The following is a 21,211-nucleotide window of genomic DNA, read 5'->3' on the forward strand; positions in this document are numbered from 1 at the left end:
TATGGCCATAGTGCACCAGTGTGTGAGAGTGACCAACCCAAAAGTTTTATTTAAAATCTCCCATTAGAAGGCATTCTAATTAACTGTCCCACTATATTTCTCTGTACAGTTGTTCTTTGTACTCATCAGTCATTTGGCATGTAACACACTCCTACTCTCATTTTTGTTTTCCCTCAGCTTATGTCACTCCAAACTGACTCAACATTGATGGGCCACCTATGTGAACTGGATTTACTGCCTTAGATTTTATGTGCTTCTTAACTAAGAGCATAACCACCCCACCTGCCCTGTATGTCCTTTCTGTATACATTGTACTCCCCATATTCAAATACTGTATCCACAATATCTGATCAGTACTTCAAAATCATCAAATTTATTTAATATTCTCCTAGCATTACTATATATGTAAATATATATGCCTCTGTCCTTACTCTTAGTTATCCTATTAGTAAATTAATAAGAGGAGTTTACCTCAATATAGTACGTGGAACACTTCCGTATGATACCCTCCAGAAATTAAAACGGAAAAAACGAAAAAAAAAAACGAAAAAAAACGAAAAAATCGACAACTTACCGGAACATTAAAATAAAATATAAATAATTAAAGAAAAATATAAATAATTAAATAATCAATTTAACACAATTCAAAATCAATGTAAAACAATTAAAATTCAAATTAACGCAATTAAAAGAATCTAACGAAAATATTCAAAACGATTTTTTTTAGATTTTCGTTAGATTCTTTTAATTGCGTTAATTTGAATTTTAATTGTTTTACATTGATTTTGAATTGTGTTAAATTGATTATTTAATTATTTATATTTTTCTTTAATTATTTATATTTTACTTTAATGTTCCGGTAAGTTGTCGATTTTTTCTTTTTTTTTTTCGTTTTTTTCGTTTTTTCCGTTTTAATTTCTGGAGGGTATCATACGGAAGTGTTCCACGTACTATATTGAGGTAAACTCCTCTTATAAATTTACTAATATTATTATCAACGTAGAACATATTGAGTATTACAGCTCTGATTCATACTATCAAATCTTAGTTATCCTAATACAGCCCATATGTTTACTTGTTCCATGATGACCTGCAGCAAGGCTTGAAATCTCTGACATCTTGTTTTCCAGGCTGCTACATGTTCCAATAGAAGCAGTGCAAAAATTACTTTCAGCTCTCTCTCTCTCTCTGTGGATCTAGTTAATGTATTTTTTTTTATCCTCCCCAGGCTATCAGTTTTTCAACCCACCTAACACTGCCTTGATAGCATCAATAAATGTTCTTGCTCACCTTCTATTTAAGTGTATCCCATCCCTATAAAAAGTCTCTCCTGTTAACAAGCACAGATCATGAAGAAAAATTCTATCCCATGAGCAATGCACAGCCTTTCCAGAGTCAAATCGATTGACAAAGCTCTTAACATATACCCCTTCCTATCATTTGTAGGTAGAATTGCAGATACTCAAATTTAATCCTAACTTGCATCTTTTTCCTAACATTGTCCTGTATTTGTTAAATAAGTTAATATTATCAGTTTCAACATGTATAACAATATCACCTTTTGTGCCTTTAAAAGATATCTCTATAACCTCATCTACTTTTGCCTTGGCAGACATAACATGGTCCTATTCCACCTATCCTTTTTGCACAATGCATTTCCTGGTAGTTATTGTTATTGTCAATGACAATAGTCACTGACAACATCTACCTCTTGAGGGACCAGCACATTCTGCCTTTTGGATTACCATTTTAAATTATTCAAGAGAGAACATGCATTTATGAAATTTTATCTTGGTTGTCTGGAATTAAACCTGTTGCTCATGTAGCTTGTTAGGTTTCTGTTTTTGAAAAAGATTAACCATAACTTTAATTGAGCATACATTTTTTTTCTAGCTGTATTCACACCAGGCATTTTTTTTTATCTCTGTTCATTCTCATCTGCTCTAAAACAACATAAAACTGATCATCAGCTTGTGCAAATTCTGTATTTACCACATAACTGTAATTTAAAAGAGCAGTTCATGCTGTTACTAAGTTTACTGAATAAGCAATAGAACTAAGAGAGAGATATGTCTTCCTTTTTTATGTGGATTCCTAACGATAAATATGATCATAGATATGAGTGCTGGGTTACTCTCTTAATATTTCCAAATTGTAAAATGACTATTATTATTATTTTTTTATTTATTATTTTTTTTTGTATAATATACCAGATTTTAAATAATTCCTGATTGTAAAGTTATGGATTTTACACTGTTTCCTTATTTGTGAAATATAAATTAGTACAGTAAACCCCCACTATTCGCGGGGGTTACGTTCCTGAGAAATGTCGCGAATACCGGAATCACGAATACTGAGTTATGGCTCCCATAGTAATAAAGGGGTTCCGTTCCAAAGTATGAAATATATAAGAAAAACTAGTCTAAAATTTTGTCTATGTATGTATTATATGTACCTTCATAATATGACTATGTACATAGACAGTACATAGCGAAATGCAAGCATATGGCATCGAAATGAAAATAAGAAACAATTTAATATTAAATGTAATATTTATTAGAAATTTCAAACAAATCTTTGAAACCAGCGCCTTTGCTTGCTAGCAAAAAAAAACATCCCGCCAGTGCTATCACCAGTTTCGCTAAAGTGTTGATAAAGGAGTTTTGCCTTTTCGCGAATGATGAGTGAACTTAACGGAATTTTATTTTGAGTTCGGTCTTCTATGCACAGATTTAAAGCTTTTCCATTTTTTCTAATTTAACATCACGAGTTACAGAGCAAATTTTTGAAACAATTAGCGCGTTTTCACGGACACTACGGCAGATTTTTTCTTCCGATTTCTTGATTGATCGTACTGTTGACTCATTGATTTTATAATGTTTTGCCACTGAGGAGACACTTTCACCATTAGAAATTTTGTCTAATAACTCAATTTTATTCGCTAATGTCATCACCTTCTTTGATATTTTCACATTTCTCTTTTTATTCGTAGCCATATTTTTGTAGGGGTTAGAAAGAACTTGTCCACAATAAAGTCACTTTCTTCCATTAACACACTCGAAAAAGTCTGTTTTACACTGCAAAACGGTAGAGTTATCATATTTGTAAGCATATCAATTTATAAATTGATATGCTTACAAATTTATCAATTTATAAATTTATCAATTTATAAATTGATAAATTTATTCAATTTATAAACATATAAATTAAAAGCAAACGACGAAACCTTCCATGATAAACGCATAACACATACTGAACAAAGATTAGCGAGAAACATCCACGCTCGCGATTTTTTCACCCCTCTCCCCCCACCCACTGAGCGCTGTTTTGACCGGGAAAGATAATTTTAGCCACGCCCATGTTTTTTATGGCGGAAAATATTCACGGCGCTTTAAAATTCACATTTTTTTAGGTTTCATTTTATATCAAATCGGCGATTGCGAAACCGCGAATACAGATACCGCGAATAGCGGGGGTTTACTGTATACCTTAAAACTTTAATTGTTTTTGGTCTTCTTTCCTTTAGAATGATACAACAGCTTCAAACAGATTTTGAAAGGAACATTGAAGGATCTGGGTCGGCTTCCATTAATACAAGTGAATTATCTGGTGGTGCACGTATTAATAGAATCTTCCACGAAAGATTCCCTTTTGAAATTGTGAAGGTATGTTGTTAGTGTTCTTAAAATTGATGATACTATAAATCATGTGTGATGGTATCTGTGAATGAGTATAAGTTGCATAACAAAAATTGACAGACATTAAAATGAAAGCATGCATCTTTATTAGAAACTATTTACAAAATTATGTAAATATTTTGTCTCCATAAAACATTTCTTTCATCTGGACAGCCCTTATTTTTTAGATAAGCACAGAATTCTTGTTGCTATTTTCTTCACCCTTTCCAACATATTTGTCACTTCCCAAGTGAGGTTTCTAAATCTGCATGCAGTATTCCAGATGTGGCTCAACCATTTCCATATACAATGGGATTATCACCTCTTTGTCCCTGCTAGAAAGGTTCCTCTATGTTACTGACAGAACCCCATGTGCTCTTCTAGCAGCTTGTCTGCACTGCTCAGATGCAAGATTCGTGGATGCAGAGAATAATTTTTCATCATATATAGGTCAACCATCACTAATCCGGCCACCGGTAATCCGGTTCCACCGCTAATTTAGACATAATTTTGGCAAACGTAATTTCGAATTTCCCGGATCGGTACACCGACCTGCCGCTACTGTTTTGGTGGCATTGGTTGCAGTATCAGCTGTTGGCATGAACTCGTAAAAACTGGCAAGCCATTCCCACTTGTTTTTCTGCATTTATTATTATAACCTGCTCACATTTAGCCCCAGCCATGGTTCCAATGTATAAAGGAAGTGCCTCTCATGGTGTAAAGCGCAAACACCGTACATAACAGATAAAGTTGAACTTCTGAAAAAACTCGACAGCAGTGTGTCTGTGAGAAGTTTAACTCTGCTTGATTGTAAATTCCAGCAATTTCTCTCAGTTCCTCTTATCTTAGTAAGAAAATTATTATTAATAATAATAATAATAATAATAATAATAATAATTTTCTTTTAGCCATTCCTTTTTAGATTTTTTTTTTTTTTTTACGACACACATACAAACTTTCGGGAAAACACAACACAATATGATGGATAATACAGCGCGCTAACGAACTTGTTTTCACAAAATTTCTAACAATACTGACAAACTTATTGCAGTGTTTGAGAGTTTATTTTATCCTAATTAGTTTTATTGCAGCGCTCACCACACGTGCATAGCATCACATGTATGTGGCAGACACGGCTTCACAAGAAGTAAATTAACTAACATGTGACCACATATATGCGACATAAAAATTGTAAAGCAGTTATTAATCAGTCCAAACTAGAGTTTGAACAGGCTAAGAGTAGAAAACTTGCTTCTTGCCCTAATGGCAGCCGAGCATTCTGGTCTCTTGCCAAAGCTATTGACCGCAACTTTTGCCCATCTCTGCTCCCACCTCTGTCCAAACCAGATGGTTCTGTTGTCACTTCAGCCAAGGATAAAGCTGACCTGCTAGCATCCCATTTTTCTTCCAGCACATGTATTAATGATCTTGGTAAAACACCTCCCACCATTCCTAACATGCTCCATTCAATGCCTCCTGTGGTCTTCCGTCAAAAGGATATCAGAAGGATTTTGATGAATCTTGATGCTAAGAAAGCTCCAGGTCCTGATGGTATTTCTCCACTTGTTCTCAAAACCTGTGCTCCTGAACTTACTCCTATTCTTTGCCGCCTTTTTTCACTTTCTTATTCCAAAGGTGTTTTTCCTTCTGCTTGGAAATTTGCTCATATCCAGCCAGTTCCTAAAAGGGTGACAAATCCCTCCCATCCAATTATTGTCCCATTGCAATTACTTCTACTCTTTCTAAAGTAATGGAGAAATCAATTAACCGCCAACTCTTAAACTACCTAGAAACCTTCCGTCTGATCAACGATCACCAGTATGGATTCCGTCAGTGTCGATCCACTGGTGATATTCTGGCTTATGTTACCCATTTATGGACTAATTCAATGGAAAGGTTCGGTGAAACACAAGTAGTTGCTCTTGACATCTCAAAGGCTTTTGATCGTGTTTGGCATAAAGGTCTTCTAAACAAGCTTCCATCTTATGGTTTGCCAACTGTTTTTAGTAATTCGTTATCCAGTTTTCTCTCTGATCGCTCACTGAGGGTGATGGTAGATGGCTCTCTGTCTTCTAACTTCTCCATTAATGCCGGTGTCCCCCAAGGTTCAGTTCTTTCCCCCACTCTTTTCCTCTTGTATATCAATGACCTTCTTCCATTGACTGGAAATCCTATCCATAGTTTTGCCGATGATAGCACATTGCATTCAACTTTCCATTTTGAGAAACCTTGTCCTGCTCAATCAGCTTCAAGTTCTCGAAAATCTGCTGCCAATTCCTTAAATGCCGATCAACCTCCAACCCAAGCACGGTACTAAGTACTATAGGTTCTAATACCTCTCGTGTTTGGGGTTCTCATAAAAAAAATAAATAAATAAAAAATAAAAAAAGACTTTTTTTTTTTTTTATATTGTGCAGCTCTAAGTTTAGGAGCATTAGCAACTAAGGCCATATTGCTCCGGGGATATGCGGTGGTCATTCCCTGACCTTTCCGCATCCTCCGTATTTGGTGGTCACGGGCTCGAACCCCGGTCTAATCAAGAAGCGTGTGCTACGCACTGCTGCTCCTGCCCACCTGGCTACGGAGGCGCCGCATTTTTTTTTTTTTTTTTTTTTTTTTTTATATTGTAAGCAAAAAAACGAAACACTGACATTGCAATATTTATTTTAGTATTACTAATAAAATTATTTCCTAAATATTTTTGGCCCCTGGGGAATTGTTTTCTTTTTTTTCTTTTTTTTTTTATGTGAATCCCAAACACGAGAGGTATTAGAACCTATAGTACTTAGTACCGTGCTTAGGTTTGAGGTTAAGAAGATGAAAGAAGATATTTGTTGACATTGGACTTGAACTTCTGTAGATTGTAATTTCCAGGAAATACATATGAAGGAAGGTTGTTCCAGAAAACGGCAGTTGAATGAATAAATGAGGAAGATGAAAAGTTGGTTCTGTGGGTTTGAAGTTGGACAGTAAATGGATGTTGGCTGGTGGTGGCACGTGTTCGGACTGTTTTGAAAGAGAGAGCAGGAATTATAGAAGCCAATTCAGAAGAACAGTGCCCATGGAAATATCTGTAGAAGAGGCATGCAGCAGAAACAGTGCGTCTATGAGAAAGCGAGTGGAGAGACTCTGTTAGAGATGAATCATTAATTAACCTAACTGCCCTCTTCTGAATGGAATCAAGAAGCCTGAGAGAGGTTTTGGGGGCACCACCCCAGATGTGGGAACAATATTCCATGGCAGGGCGAATTTGCGATTTATACAGAGTGAGCAGCTGTTTGGAAGAAAAGTAACGCGAGAGCGAAACAGAAAACCAAGTTTTTTAGATGCGGAGGAAGCAATATTTGTAATGTGCTTGTGCCAAGAGAGATTAGAAGTCAGGGTTATCCCCAAAAGAGATATATCATTTTGCCTAGAAATCGGAGTGTCACTAAAGATAAGCATAGGAGCAGAAGAATCCTTTTTGCGAGATATAAGACAAGACTGAGTTTTAGAAGGGTTGAAATCAACTAAGTTGTCTTTGCCCCACTGGAGAATTACCTGAAGATCGGCATTTAAGGAATTGGTAGCAGATTTTCGAGAAGTTGAAGCTGATTGAGCAGGACAAGGTTTCTCAAAATGGAAAGTTGAATGCAATGTGCTATCATCGGCAAAACTATGGATAGGATTTCCAGTCAATGGAAGAAGGTCATTGATATACAAGAGGAAAAGAGTGGGGGAAAGAACTGAACCTTTGGGGACACCGGCATTAGTGGAGAAGTTAGAAGACAGAGAGCCATCTACCATCACCCTCAGTGAGCAATCAGAGAGAAAACTGGATAACCAATTACTAAAAACAGTTGGCAAACCATAAGATGGAAGCTTGTTTAGAAGACCTTTATGCCAAACATGAACAAACGCCTTTGAGATGTCAAGAGAACTACTTGTGTTTCACCGAACCTTTCCATTGAATTAGTCCATAAATGGGTAACATAAGCCAGAATATCTCCAGTGGATCGACACTGACGGAATCCATACTGGTGATCGTTGATCAGACGGAAGGTTTCTAGGTAGTTTAAGAGTTGGCGGTTAATTGATTTCTCCATTACTTTAGAAAGAGTAGAAGTAATTGCAATGGGATGATAATTGGATGGGAGGGATTTGTCACCCTTTTTAGGAACTGGCTGGATATGAGCAAATTTCCAAGCAGAAGGAAAAACACCTTTGGAATAAGAAAGTGAAAAAAGGTGCGGCAAAGAATAGGAGTAAGTTCAGGAGCACAGGTTTTGAGAACAAGTGGAGAAATACCATCAGGACCTGGAGCTTTCTTAGCATCAAGATTCATCAAAATCCTTCTGATATCCTTTTGACGGAAGACCACAGGAGGCATTGAATGGAGCGTGTTGGGAATGGTGGGAGGTGTTTTACCAAGATCATTAATACATGAGCTGGAAGAAAAATGGGATGCTAGCAGGTCAGCTTTATCCTTGGCTGAAGTGGCAACAGAACCATCTGGTTTGGACAGAGGTGGGAGCAAAGATGGGCAAAAGTTGCAGCCAATAGCTTTGGCAAGAGACCAGAATGCTCGGCTACCATTAGGGCAAGAAGCAAGTTTTCTACTCTTAGCCTGTTCAAACTCTAGTTTGGACTGATTAATAACTGCTTTACAACTGTTGCAAGCTTTGGTGTAGGCAGAAAATGAAACTGAAGAATTAGAAACAAGCCAATTACGATATGCAACATTCTTCTCTTGGACAGCCTTAGCACATTTATTGGAAAACCAAGGTTTAGATAAAGGACGAGATTTTAAAGTGGAGTGTGGGATAAGGGATTCTATTCCTGCAAGAATAATTTCACTGACATGATCTGAGCAAACGTTGACATCAGAAGTTTTGAAACAGTAATCCGACCAAGTAAAAGAAGAAAAGAAGTCTCCCAGGTCATCCCATTTTGCATTCTTGTAATGCCAAACAACACGTGGTTGGGAATAGCCATGAGATAAAGGTTCCATTGGAGAAGAGACAATCACCAAGTTGTGATCTGAAGTGCCTAAAGGACCTCTAACTTCGACCGTGTACTTAGAAGGGTTGTTTGTGAGAAAAAGATCAAGCGTATTGGCTGTATGATTAGGATTGTCCGGTATTCTTGTAGGTAAATGAACAATCTGTGCAAGGTCATTAGTAATTGCAAAAGCCCCAGCATCTCGACCTGCTGGGTCGGTGTGACTAGAAAACGGAAGCCAGCTGGAGTTGTGAACATTAAAATCACCAAGGAAAATTACTTCACTGTTAGGAAAGTTGGACTGGAGAAAGTCAAGTTGCAAAGAGAGGAAGTCAAAGAGCTCCAAGTGATTAGTGGAGTTGGGAGAACGGTAGAGACAACAGATGAATTTACCACAATGAGGTAGAGAGATTTTAAGTCAGAGAAGATCAAAGAGAGGAGATTCCAAATTGCCAAGTCTCTGACAGGGAATATCAGAACGGACATAAGCACAAGTACCACCTTTGAGGCGAAAGGAATCATACAGCGAATAATTTGGGCATCTGAGATGAGCAGTAGATGAATCAACCGATAACTGAGATTCTGTCAGAAAAAGTACATGGGGTTTGGCAGACTGCAAGTGGAAATGGACTTCGTTGAGATTAGAATTGAGACCACGTATATTTGTGAAATGAATTAGGAAGTCCTTGGGAGGTTTAGATCTTTTCGCAGATAAGCTTGCTCTATTAGTTTGACAATTCATGGTGTATTCAGTAGTAAGAAAAAGTAGGTGGGACATGCTGTATGAAGTAATGAAATTTTTGGATATGGCGTACATGTGGTAAGAATATACCCAGATCCTTGACATAACGTGGCCTCGACAATGCTCCCCACATACACACTACTCGGACTCCCTCCAGTCACTATCTGGCAGAGTAGAGGTAGCAAGATTATACACTAGCTGATCCGAAAGCTTCCTAGAGAGTTACCAATAGGTTCAGTCCAGTGTACTAACTAGTGGCCGGCCTGCGAACACCGTTTTAGAGCTGTACCCTCGAAATGTAAGGAATATTGGATCTCGCCACGACGTTCATCATAACCTCAAAAGTCATCAATCATACTGCATGATGGAAGAGATAGGGAAGGGTTGACCGGAACTTAGCTCTAGAGACTAAACATGGGTTCCACCACTTCAAGCCTCCATTAAGCAAAGTGGTGGTATTCCACCGGTTGATGAGAGTCATCTACCACCTAGTACTGCCTGGTAACATAGAGGGACGGCATTCCTCCATGTGGTGTGGGCACCACACCTCGACCCCTGCTTATGTTGGTTCACACCTGGGTGGTCACCCACCATGAACTTGTGCATGGAGGTTATACCCAGGATTACTATCAGTCCCACCATCGTGAAGGTGCAAGCAGAGGATTTGGCTGTCACAGACCGTCCGGACTTCGCCGAAATTGGGTCCACTTGACTTGAGTGTCACCCGAATATCAGTTCCATCAGCGTTTTAGACTCTCAGGTAGCAAGTACAGCTTGTCTGGCATATCTGAGAGAATGTCTGTGACAACCTCAAGGACCTTTCTTAAACTAGTTTGGCAGTCAATGTGTTAAAGGTAGAAGGAGGTGGTTAACTGTTGGGTAAAATGTGTGTGCTAAAATAACGACCGGTGATCCGGCACTTCACAAGTCCCAACGCTGCTGGATTAGTGATGGTCGACCTGTATTTAGATTTTTGTAAAGCCTTTGATACTGTACCACATGTATGATTGTTGTATAAATTAGAGCAATGTGGCATTAGAAGAAAGTTACTACTATGGATAAAGGGATGGCTGAATGGTAGGAGACAGTGGTTAGGAATGTCAACTATTGTTCATGAACTTTTTTTTTTAATATTTATTAATCCCTTACTGTTTTTAATATTATTAATGATATTGGTGTAGGCATTTCAAGTTTGATGTCTTAGTTTTCTGATGCTGCAAAGGTGGATACAGAAGTTAATGACATTAATCAGGGTATGGTACTTCAAAAGAGTTTAGTTTTAGAGGAAAATGGCAATTGAGGTTCAGCAGTGTTAAATGAAAAATACTGCATTTGGGTAGCAGTAATAGATAGAGTTTGAAATTATTTAGGGGTAATTGTGAAGACCAATGTGATTGAGGATGTCTTTTCAAGGCAGCAAAAGTTTTCTGCATCAGTCAAAAATAAAAAATCAAACAAACCAGAATATTATTCTATTTCCATTCCCACAAGGTAATCATCCAATTCTACTTTAAAGGTGGTCAGACTCACTGCCTCCACCACACTTGGAGGAAACTTATTCCAATGTTCAACAACCTGCTGCCCTTAGATGACCTTCACTAGATCCAACCTTCTGATGTTCCTTTATTTTATATTTGTGTCCCCTGGTTTGTGTCTCACACACGAGGGAGAACAGACCTTCCTCATTCATTTTACTGTCTTTTCAGTAGCTTATACATTTCAATTAGATCTCCCCTTAGATGTATTGTTGTTAAAGTATAACTGTCAAAGTTTGAAGTCCACACTGTTTAAGCCATTCTTCATATGTGCATTGCTTTGCACTCATCACCAATCTGGTTGTTCTTCTTCTTTGACCTCCTCTCCAGAACTTCTGTGCACTTTTTTAGGTGCAATCTTCAAACCTGAATACAGTACAGAGTAGTTCTCAACTTTACGAATTAATTCATTCCTAGTGTGCGCTCGTAAAGTGAAAACTCGTAAAGCGGGAATTTATTTCCCATAGACATAAGGTTAAAAATAGGGATTACGTTCTCAACAATGAAATTAGTTAGTTAATTAGTTTGATTTATTGATTGAAATGAAAAATTGAAACGATCGATTTATCGAAAAAAATGAAAATGTAGCCTGTAAAATCAAGCAAATTATAATAATAGAGAAATTATTTACGACTTACAAATGTTAAAGAATATTTATTCTCCATCATCATCAACTAAATGCACACTTGTTGATCACTCATTATTGGCTCGACACTCGGTTTGTTGCACAAGGAGTTGTCTTCTTCAGAAATGCTTTAAGAGGCGTTTGTTTCCAAGATAATCTTCTCTTTTAATTATAAATTTCACGATTGCATGCATAAGCATTTTTTAACAGTACACACAAATTGCAACTAACACGATTCGCATGGAATAACAAGTTTACGAAGCTTAAAATAAAAGGAATGAAGAGAAGATTCTGAAAATTTATTTATGTTTTTTATACAATTGAAGATTTCAATAAAGGGGAAACACATTTCACCATAATAACGTAAAAAACCACACAATTCCAGCTATCGGTATTTTTGCAAATGCAAGAAGATCAAGTTTACTACCTGTTTATAATTGCTTGCAGTAACAGAAAAGCCCAATAAACTGGAAAGTGCAAATTGTTTTTATTGTTTTATGGTTGTGACTTCCAGAAATGTGCTTTAAAAAAAATCACAAAGGAGTTTAAAATCGATTCTTATAACAGAACATATGATAACGATGAAAGTGTACTGCATTTTAATGATTTGAATTGGTAACTAATACAATTTACAAACCATGCTCACAACCTTTTATATGGCCTTAAGGTCATGCTCATGACCTTAAAAATGACATTTTAGAGAGATAAATATCTTAGCTATATAGCGAAAATTTCAACTTCCGAGATCTTGAAATGAATTACCAAAAACAAGTTGTTATTGGGTTCACATTACAATACTTTAACAATACGACGGTGTCTCTGGAACTGATGAATATCGTAAAGCAGGGTACACTGTATTGTATAGCTACGCACATGGTTTGGAATGCGGTATTTATGAATTCATTTTTTGCAATTAATGTTCACATTTTCGATTTTGTTGATACTTGGGAAAAAAACTCGTAAACCCTGGAACTCGTAAAGTGAGAACTGCCTGTATTCCAAATGCAGCCTGATCATTGTCTTATAAAAAGGATAATGATTTCCTTCTCCTTTATAGCAAAGGCCTTTAGACAAGGCACCGTGTGCCTTCTTGGTTGTCTGTTTACATTGCATGAAAAATTTCATGTCAGTTGAATCACAACACTCTTTTTCGATATGAGCCACTTTTAGATGTTCTCTCTCTAGCTTATACGTGACTCCAGGATTTCTCTTTCCCCCAAATGCATAGCCACAAGTTTAGAAGCATTAAACTTCAGTTGCCATTTTTTGGATTATATTGATGCATTAATATAGAGATCCCCTTGTATAGCTCTGTGGTGCTGTGTGTCAGATAACAAGATATTTATTGGTTCAAAATTACCTCCTTTTTTTGTTTAATCCACTTAAAAATAAATGAAATAGCACAATGATAGAAATCGTGATATTTCACTTTGATTCAGTGTATTGTACAACTCATTAAAAACTGGTACTGGAATTTTTCATTTTATCCAAGTATTGAACCAAATGAACTGTTTAAATATTGTGATACCTGAAAATTTTATAATTTTATGAGTTATTTTTTATCCTTCAGATGGAGTTTGATGAAAAAGAACTAAGAAGAGAAATTGCATTTGCTATCAGAAATATTCATGGTATCAGGTAAGACAGTTTATATGAAATTAAAAAAGTTTATATGAAATTTTTTATCTTAATTTATATTTACTTTGTTTAAATAGTAAATCATTGATATGCTTGATGGATAATGATTGTTTTTATTTCTAGGTAATCTTATCGTAAAATTGCATTAAGAGAGCTAAGGTATAAGAAATTGAATGATAATTGTTGAAGGAAAACCTGATTATATCTTTGTCAATCATAAAAGCCAAAAATATAGTTACCAGCATTAGTAGATGGAATTATAGGATGAATCAAAATAAAAGGGAAGAATTTAGATTTAGAATGCATGTTGAGAAGTTTGAATGAAGCAGTAAATTGTTTTTGGTTATAATGATATACAGTAAGTGTCGGTTATAGTGATCATGTTTGCAAATTGAATTTTGATTCTAATAAATGGCGTGTAATAAGCGAAAATCGACAAATATTATCTACAGACTATAAAAATAAAGATAAAAAGCACAAATTTACACTTTATTACTAAAAGTTTATTACCAATTAAATGATGTATGAAAATTGGAAGATTATTATCCACAGGTTAGCAAAATAAAAATAAATTTATACTTACATACGTAGCTTAATTAATATACATATTAATTAAACATAACACGTTGTAATATGATTATAATTTTTAATAGTCACTTATTTTAGATTACTTTAAATTATCACTACAAAGTCTATTTATATATTTTTCATTATTGTATAACAGTCTATATTCACAATCACTTGCACTAGTTTCTTCCAACGTTCCCCTCAGGATGGCTATAGCTTCACAAGCTTGCCGTTTTGTAACTGGAATTCATTCGGGTTCATCTTCATTTTCCTCCTCCTTGGCGCAATTATCAGTAACAGATGGGGCAATTTCTTCTTCTGTTAAAGCTGTAACTTTTATAACAGGTTGTACAAACAAAAAGGCCCAGTAAACTGAAAATTGTAAATCAGTTTCTTCTTATTTATTGTTTTATGGTTGTGACATCTAGAAATGTGACCTCCAGAAATGCGCTTTAGAAAAATATTACAGAGGTGTTCAAATTGATTCTTATAACTGAAGATATGATTCTAATAAACAGTGAAAGTGTAGTGCATTTTATTGATTTGAATCAGTTCTTTGAAATTTGATTCTCTAAAGTGGCCGATTCTAATAACCAGTGATCACTATAACCAGTGCTTACTGTATTAGGAAGCAAGAAATGAACTTGTAGTTGAAACTTAGATGGTCGAACTAATTGCCATCTTGTTATGATAATCTGAATTGAATTGATAATGTTGAAATGGTAAGAGGTGGCTTTTACAGTATTGCTGCTGTTGTTGTTGATAAAAGGAACAATAGGTTGAATGATACCTAAAAAATAGCATAGCTAGTTAAATGAAAATGAGATATTGTTGTTGCATCGTGTGACAATTTCTCTTAAAGATTTTTATTGAAGTGGTACCACATCAGTCTACACTTAATACAGGTTGATTACATTTAAAGGTTCTGTGGAATTCTGTCTTCAGCCCTCGGGGTAGACAGAAAAAGAAATAATCACAAAACAATACTTGATAATATAAAATGGTAAGGTTGCTATGTGATGGTACAGTTGATATTAATTGATAATAATCAGTCCTAATGAATAAGCACAGAAAGAACCTGCCATCCATCAGCTCCTCTCAATGCATATTCTTTGAGACTCCCACTTTTGGTGTGAATTTTCTCATAATTTGAAGTTAATAAAGCACTCAAACCTATATTGGTTCATCATCGTCATCATTCTACTCTTCCATTTGGCATGAGTTGAGTCCCTATTTTGATATCGACCTCCATTGTTGTCGGTCTCTTGAATCTTGCATCATTTGTTGAAAGCTCTGAAAGCCTGTGTTTTCCTTTAGGCATTGGAGCCATTCTCTTTTGTGACTTCCTGCTGATCTCTTATCTCCAATTCTACCTGTAAGTACTATATTAGCATTAGTTGAGGCATATGATGCAGGAAAGCAAGCTTATACAGCATCAGCCAAAAAAAAAAAACAAAAAAACCCTTTCCATTTCACCCATCCAGTCACTCCAAATGTTTGTCTAGTTCAGCCTTAAATTTATTTAAGCTATCAACTTCCACAACAACAGATGGAAGTCTGTTCCAGCAATCAACCACCCGCTGGCTAAAGGCAAACTTCTGCAAGTCTATTCTACAACTGTCTTTCCTCATTAGGCAGCCTGTGTTTTTTCATCCAGTTCACATGTCCAAACCACTGAGGTTGTTTTTTGTATCTCTGCTCTATTATTCTGCTTCCAAAATTTAGATCTCTTCTTACTTGTTCATTAGTTTTATGTTCCAATTTGTTTTATTGATTTTCCTTAGACATCTCATTTCAAATGCCATTATTTTTTGCCTTTCTTTCTTATTTATTTTCCAATTCTCTGATCCATAAGTTGCTGTGGGTATGATGACAGTTTCATATAGTTTAATTTTTAGGCTATTCGAGATTTTATTGCTCTTCCATATGTTTTGAGTTTGTTCATGTTTGTCATATTTATTCAATCTGTGATTAATTTGGTCAATATTACTTAGGTTTCCTTAGATTATTAGAGAGCCGAGGTATACAAATTTTTGTACTTGTTCTATTTGTTGATTTTGGATGTTCATGTTTGTCTTCTATGTTTTTTCCAATTTGAATTACTTTGGTTTTATTTATATTTATATTAATTCCATAATTGTTGCTTGCTTTATCGATGTTTATTAATATTTCTTTTAGTTGTTCTTTGGTTTCTGTTAAAATCACAATATCATCTGCATATTTTATGTGGTTTATATTTTTTCCATTTATTATTGTGCCTCTTTTTTCTTCAATTGATTTTATTAGTTCTTCTAGGTAGATATTAAATAGACATGGAGATAAAGGGCATCCCTGCATGATTCCTTTCTCTATTTCAAATTTCTCTGTTTTAAGTTTGTTGAATTTTACTATTGCTCTTGTATTTTTGTAGAAATTGTTTACAAACATGATTATTTCATGATCAAGTGGGATTTTTTGCATTCGCTTCATTAAATTTTCTCTGTTTACAGAGTCAAATGCTTGCTTGAAACCGATGAAGCACAGATAAAGAGGTTTCTTCTTATTCCAATATTTTTTTTGCAATGATGTTTAGTGTGAATATTTGGTCTATTGTTGATCTGTCTTTTCTAAATCCTGCTTATTCTTCCTCTATTGTTTCTTCATATATTTTAAGTATCCTATTTTGTAAAATCCTTATAAATATTTTATATATATGGTTTAAAAGGGTAATGGGTCTATAATTCTGACAATTTTATTTATCTCCCTTTTTGTGTATAGGTACTATTATTCCACTTTTCCAGTCTCCTGGAAATTATAAGCAGCTTTACATAGGTTGTCTATTTTGTTTTTAGGGTTTTATAATTTTCCGTTTTTTTCTTGACTATTTTCTTTGTTTAGGAGGTTTTTCATTTGCCTTTTTTCTGTCCATACTTCTAAAATTTCTGCTGTAATCCAAGAATTATTTGGTTTTGGTTTTGTTCTCAAGGTTTCTAAGGCAGCATCTTTAGTCATTTGTTTAGTTTTCTCCCATATATTTTCAACAGATGATGAATAGTTTATATCTTTTAATTTTTCTTGTAGTGTTTTCCCATAAATTTCCTTTATTTTGTCTTCTTCAAATCATGATATATTTAATATTGCTCTATTGTTCTTTGGCTTCGTATTTTTAAATTTCCATTTAATTGTTGCTGCTAGCAGTTCATGGTCGGTGTTAAAATCTGTACTTCTAAGGGTTTTAAAATTTTGAATCAATGATTTCCAGTTGTTATTTATTAAAATGTAGTCAATGCAGTTTTTTGTATTTCCATCTGGTGATGTCCATATATATTTATGTTGAGATCTGTGGTTGAACAGTGTGTTGGTGATGAATAGTTTATTTTCTTTGCAGAAGTTCAAGAGTTCTCCTTGCTCATTTCTATTTCCTATCCAAAATTTTCCTAATATGTCGCTGAAGTCTGTCAAAAAGCCTCCAACTTTTGCATTAAAGTCTCTCATTATTATTAAAATATCTTTTTTGTTTGTGTTATCTATGGTTTCTGTAGGTCTGCATTTTGTACTCTGATCCAAGCCCGAGGCAGGATTCGAACCTGCGATTTGGTAGCACCATATGAGGAGTCTGGGGCATGTACCTGGATTATTTTTATGAAGATTCCTTTTTTTTTTACCTTTTATTCTTAAACTTATCATTCTTGAGCTGTGTGGGTGAATTTCTATTATTGAATTTAATAGATATATTTTTTATTATGAAAACGACTCCTTTTCTATATATGTTGTCTTTTCTCTCTGAGTAAAATATTCTTCCTTCTGTCATATCCAGTGTTCCTTCTGTCCAATGTGCCTCTGACATTCCTACGATATTCCATTTTGATCTTTTTCAATTCTTCTTTTACCAATTTTATTTTCTTGGTCTTGTAAAGTGATCTTACGTTTAGCATTGATAGATACATTTGAATTTTGGCTGACCATATAGCTTTCCTCACAACTGTTCTCTATGGTATAAGAACAGCCACATCGGTTACCCCGGACACGGTAGCATGAATGTTTATCTGAGATCCATAGGGTTTAAGGCAGATAATGCAGCCAACTTGCCATTCCTCTGCTGCATTTAGATGGGACCAGTATCTTGGGAGAGTGACAGACTTCCACTGTTGCTGAAGATAGATCCTCCATCTTCACCTGTAACCCAGGCAGGGGCCCATCCCAGGTACTGTCGGCTGGGGCCAGCCAAGCCCAGGGTTTTTTACATGAGATATGCTCCTCCCCCTCCTCCTTTCTCATCCGGGCTTGGGACCAGCAATGGCGGCATTTGGTTCAATCATGTTTATTTCTGATTTGGAAAGATGTACATAATTTTGTGGTATTTTTTTACCACTTCTTTAGTGATTACAAAGACAATAAGAATTACATGATAATAACTAAGGGTTATTATCATGTAATTCTTAAAATTCTAGTAGAATTAAATTTCTAAGACATATTTTTGTAAATCGAACCCAGATCTAATTCAGAGAATTTTGTTTTTAGGTTAATTTTATATAAGTAAATAACAATAATGAGTAAGCAGAAGATACTGATATTACTAGCTTATCAGCTTTACAATATCACCATCACAAAAGATCACTTAGGTCGCAAGAACTTATTGACTTATTTATGGATGAAACATATATATAATATAATTTTCTTAATCTCATTGCCAGGTGGTTTGGTGAACCACAATCTCAGAGGTTTTTTTTTATAATCTCGATACCAGGGTTTACTCGTGCCCTGTGGGTAACTTGACTGCACATATCGGCTTAGTGCAATGGTTTTTGACCCTTTTTTTAATAATGGCACCCTTAAGTAATTTATTTTATTTGGTGGCACCCCCTACTCAATTTTCTGCTTGTTAGATCCGATTCTCTCTGTACGTATATATTTAGAATTAATAAAAGGTAAAAGTAAAAATGTTTGAATGGAATTGCAGGAAAAGTATGAAAAATAAGAAAAGAGTTTTTCCTACTTTTCATACTGCTTAAAAAATAAATTATTTATTTATTTTTTTCATCCGATCAACTCCAACTCAATGGCTGCCAATGTTGAGTCATATCCTTCCACCACACCTTCAAAGGAGTAAAGCACTGCTAAAGGAATACCAGAAAATTATGGCAAATCTGCATTTACCCATTCATAATTTCTATAATTCATACATATGACCTACCAGATGTAGGTATAAATAGGTTAAGATCTAGACATCCTCCTATTAGAACAGCGGAGAGATTGAAAATTATTAATTTTAATCTCTTAAAGAAATGGATGCATGAATGGAGCCAACTTTCTTCTCCAGGACTTGAAAATACTAAATGGATTTCGGAAAGACCGGATGGTTTTAACCTACCTCGGAAGATCTGGACCAAAATAAACCGAATAAGAACTAGACGTGGCAGGTGTGCGGATTTACTTTTTAAGTGGAATAAGAGTTATACTTCACAGTGTGACTGTGGTGCTGATAGACAGACTGTGCAACATATTTTATTTTTATTTTTTTTTTTTTTCGTTAGTTGTTGGCGCATTGGCTTCTGTGGCCATATTGCACCTCCCAAGGTTTTTGCATTTTGTACTCTGATCCAAGCCTGAGGCGGGATTCGAACCCGCGACCTTTGGATTGCTAGACAGGCACTTTACCCACCTAGCTAGCCCGATAGGCGTGCAACATATTACCCATGACTGTATCCTGAGAGCATTTTTGCAGAAAACCAGAAGAGTTCCTGATACTGACTCCAGCATCAATTGAATATGTTATTAATTTGGATATACAAGAGTAACACTGATTAACGGAGCTCAGTTTTTTTATACCGTGTCCTGACCAGCGCATGTGCCATAGTTTACCTGCAGTTGCTTCAATTTGCATAATGACTCGCTGGTCATAATGTTTTGGCTCATTGGTGTATATAGAAATGCATACAGCATTTCTACACAACATAGAAATAAAATATTTGAGTCTGGGTAGTTAAGTTAAATGACTAAAGTTTAAATGAACACAAGATTTTTTATTTTTATTATTATTTTTTGCAAGAATGTGGTATTCCTTCTGCATTCTTTAACTATTCTTTCTGATGTTATTTTCAGAGTGGGTCTTTTTACTCCTGATATGGCATTTGAAGCTATTGTTAAAAAGCAGATTTCAAAATTAAAAGAGCCAGCACTGAAATGTGTGGATCTAGTTGTTCAAGAACTGGCAAATGTTGTACGAAAATGTGCAGAAAAGGTAATTTTTTATTTTTATATGTAGTATATTTATTATAATATATTAGTTTATTTCTGGATTCACGGTGCTCATTGTCAGTTATATGTCTGCTGTGCAAAGTATAAAGGTCAGTTTTTTTATTTGACCTCTATATAGTTATCACATTTATAAGTAAGATGCCTAAAAATTCAAATCTAATTGTTTTTAGGCTTCTCACTTAATAATTATTAAAATTTGTGGATTATTTGAACTATTAATTTCTTGATGCAAGAAAGCAATATAAAAATTCTTTTCAGCTTAAAACTAAAATTTCTAGTGGTCACAGTAATGTATTCTGACCTCAGCACATCATTTGTCACTGAGTTAGTTGCAGCAAAAACACTTTACTGCAAGGTATTATATGGGAATTGGCGCCTCCGTAGCCAGGTGGGAAGGAGCAACAGTGCGTAACACACGCTTCTTGATTAGACCGGGGTTCGAGCCCGTCACCACCAAATACGGAGGATGCGGAAAGGTCAAGGGAATGACCACCGCATATTCCCGGAGTAATATGGCCTTAGTTGCTAATGCTCCTAAAAAACCAAATAACAAACATTATATGGGATCAATAACTGTATCATATTAGCCTTCTTTTTACTGCTACATTCTAAGTTGTTCACCAAGAAGAAGAAGAAAAGAGTCTGTATAGTTCCAGTTTTCTTATATTAAATGTAGGGTTCATCTGAGAGGGGAGTTTCAGCAAGCAGAATCCAGTTAATGAAAAAAAGTCAGCTCATACACATTTTTCTCTTCATACAAGAGCAGTATAATATCTGTGCAGAATTATTTTAATGATAGTAATTGTGTAAGGGTTCATTTGTGTTGACCACCAAATAGTGGCACACACAAAAGGTGACAACTAACCCATTTGACATTTCTATAAATCTCATCAAAAATCAGCACTTTTAGTAAATAGGTTGTCACAGACAATCTATGTGACAACTTGATTTTGTCACAGACATTCTCTCAGAGATGCCAAATAAGCTGTACTTGCTACCTGGGAGTCTAAAACGTTGAAGGAAAATGATATTAAGGTGACACACAAGTCAATTGGACCCAATTTCGGTGAAGTCTGGACGGTCTGTCACTTCCAAATCCTCTGCTTGCACCTTCACAATGGTGGGACTCTTAGTAATCCTGGGTTTAACCAGCATGCACAAGCGCTGTGGGTGACCACCCAGGTGCGAACTAATGTAAGCAGGAGTCGAG

General features: G+C 35.4%; 1 protein-coding gene across 5 annotated transcripts in view; it reads left to right on the forward strand.

Annotated features, from left to right (window-relative positions):
- The window catches only part of LOC150087731 (dynamin-like), a 465,630-nt gene that overhangs the window by 129,895 nt on the left and 314,524 nt on the right, over positions 1 to 21,211 (forward strand). For all 5 annotated transcript variants that reach the window (XR_016546724.1, XR_016546723.1, XM_090369182.1 and 2 more), the window contains exons 8-10: positions 3,527 to 3,665; positions 13,130 to 13,197; positions 19,846 to 19,984. Coding sequence is in view for 3 of the 5 variants with exons in the window: in XM_090369182.1 (XP_090225308.1) it covers positions 3,527 to 3,665; positions 13,130 to 13,197; positions 19,846 to 19,984 (346 nt within the window). In the remaining 2 variants the exon portion in view is untranslated. The remainder of the gene's footprint in view (positions 1 to 3,526; positions 3,666 to 13,129; positions 13,198 to 19,845; positions 19,985 to 21,211) is intronic.

This window comes from Mastigoproctus giganteus, chromosome 3, assembly GCF_048544385.1.
Source record: "Mastigoproctus giganteus isolate SK-2022 chromosome 3, ASM4854438v1, whole genome shotgun sequence".
Taxonomy (NCBI): Eukaryota; Metazoa; Arthropoda; class Arachnida; order Uropygi; family Thelyphonidae; genus Mastigoproctus; species Mastigoproctus giganteus.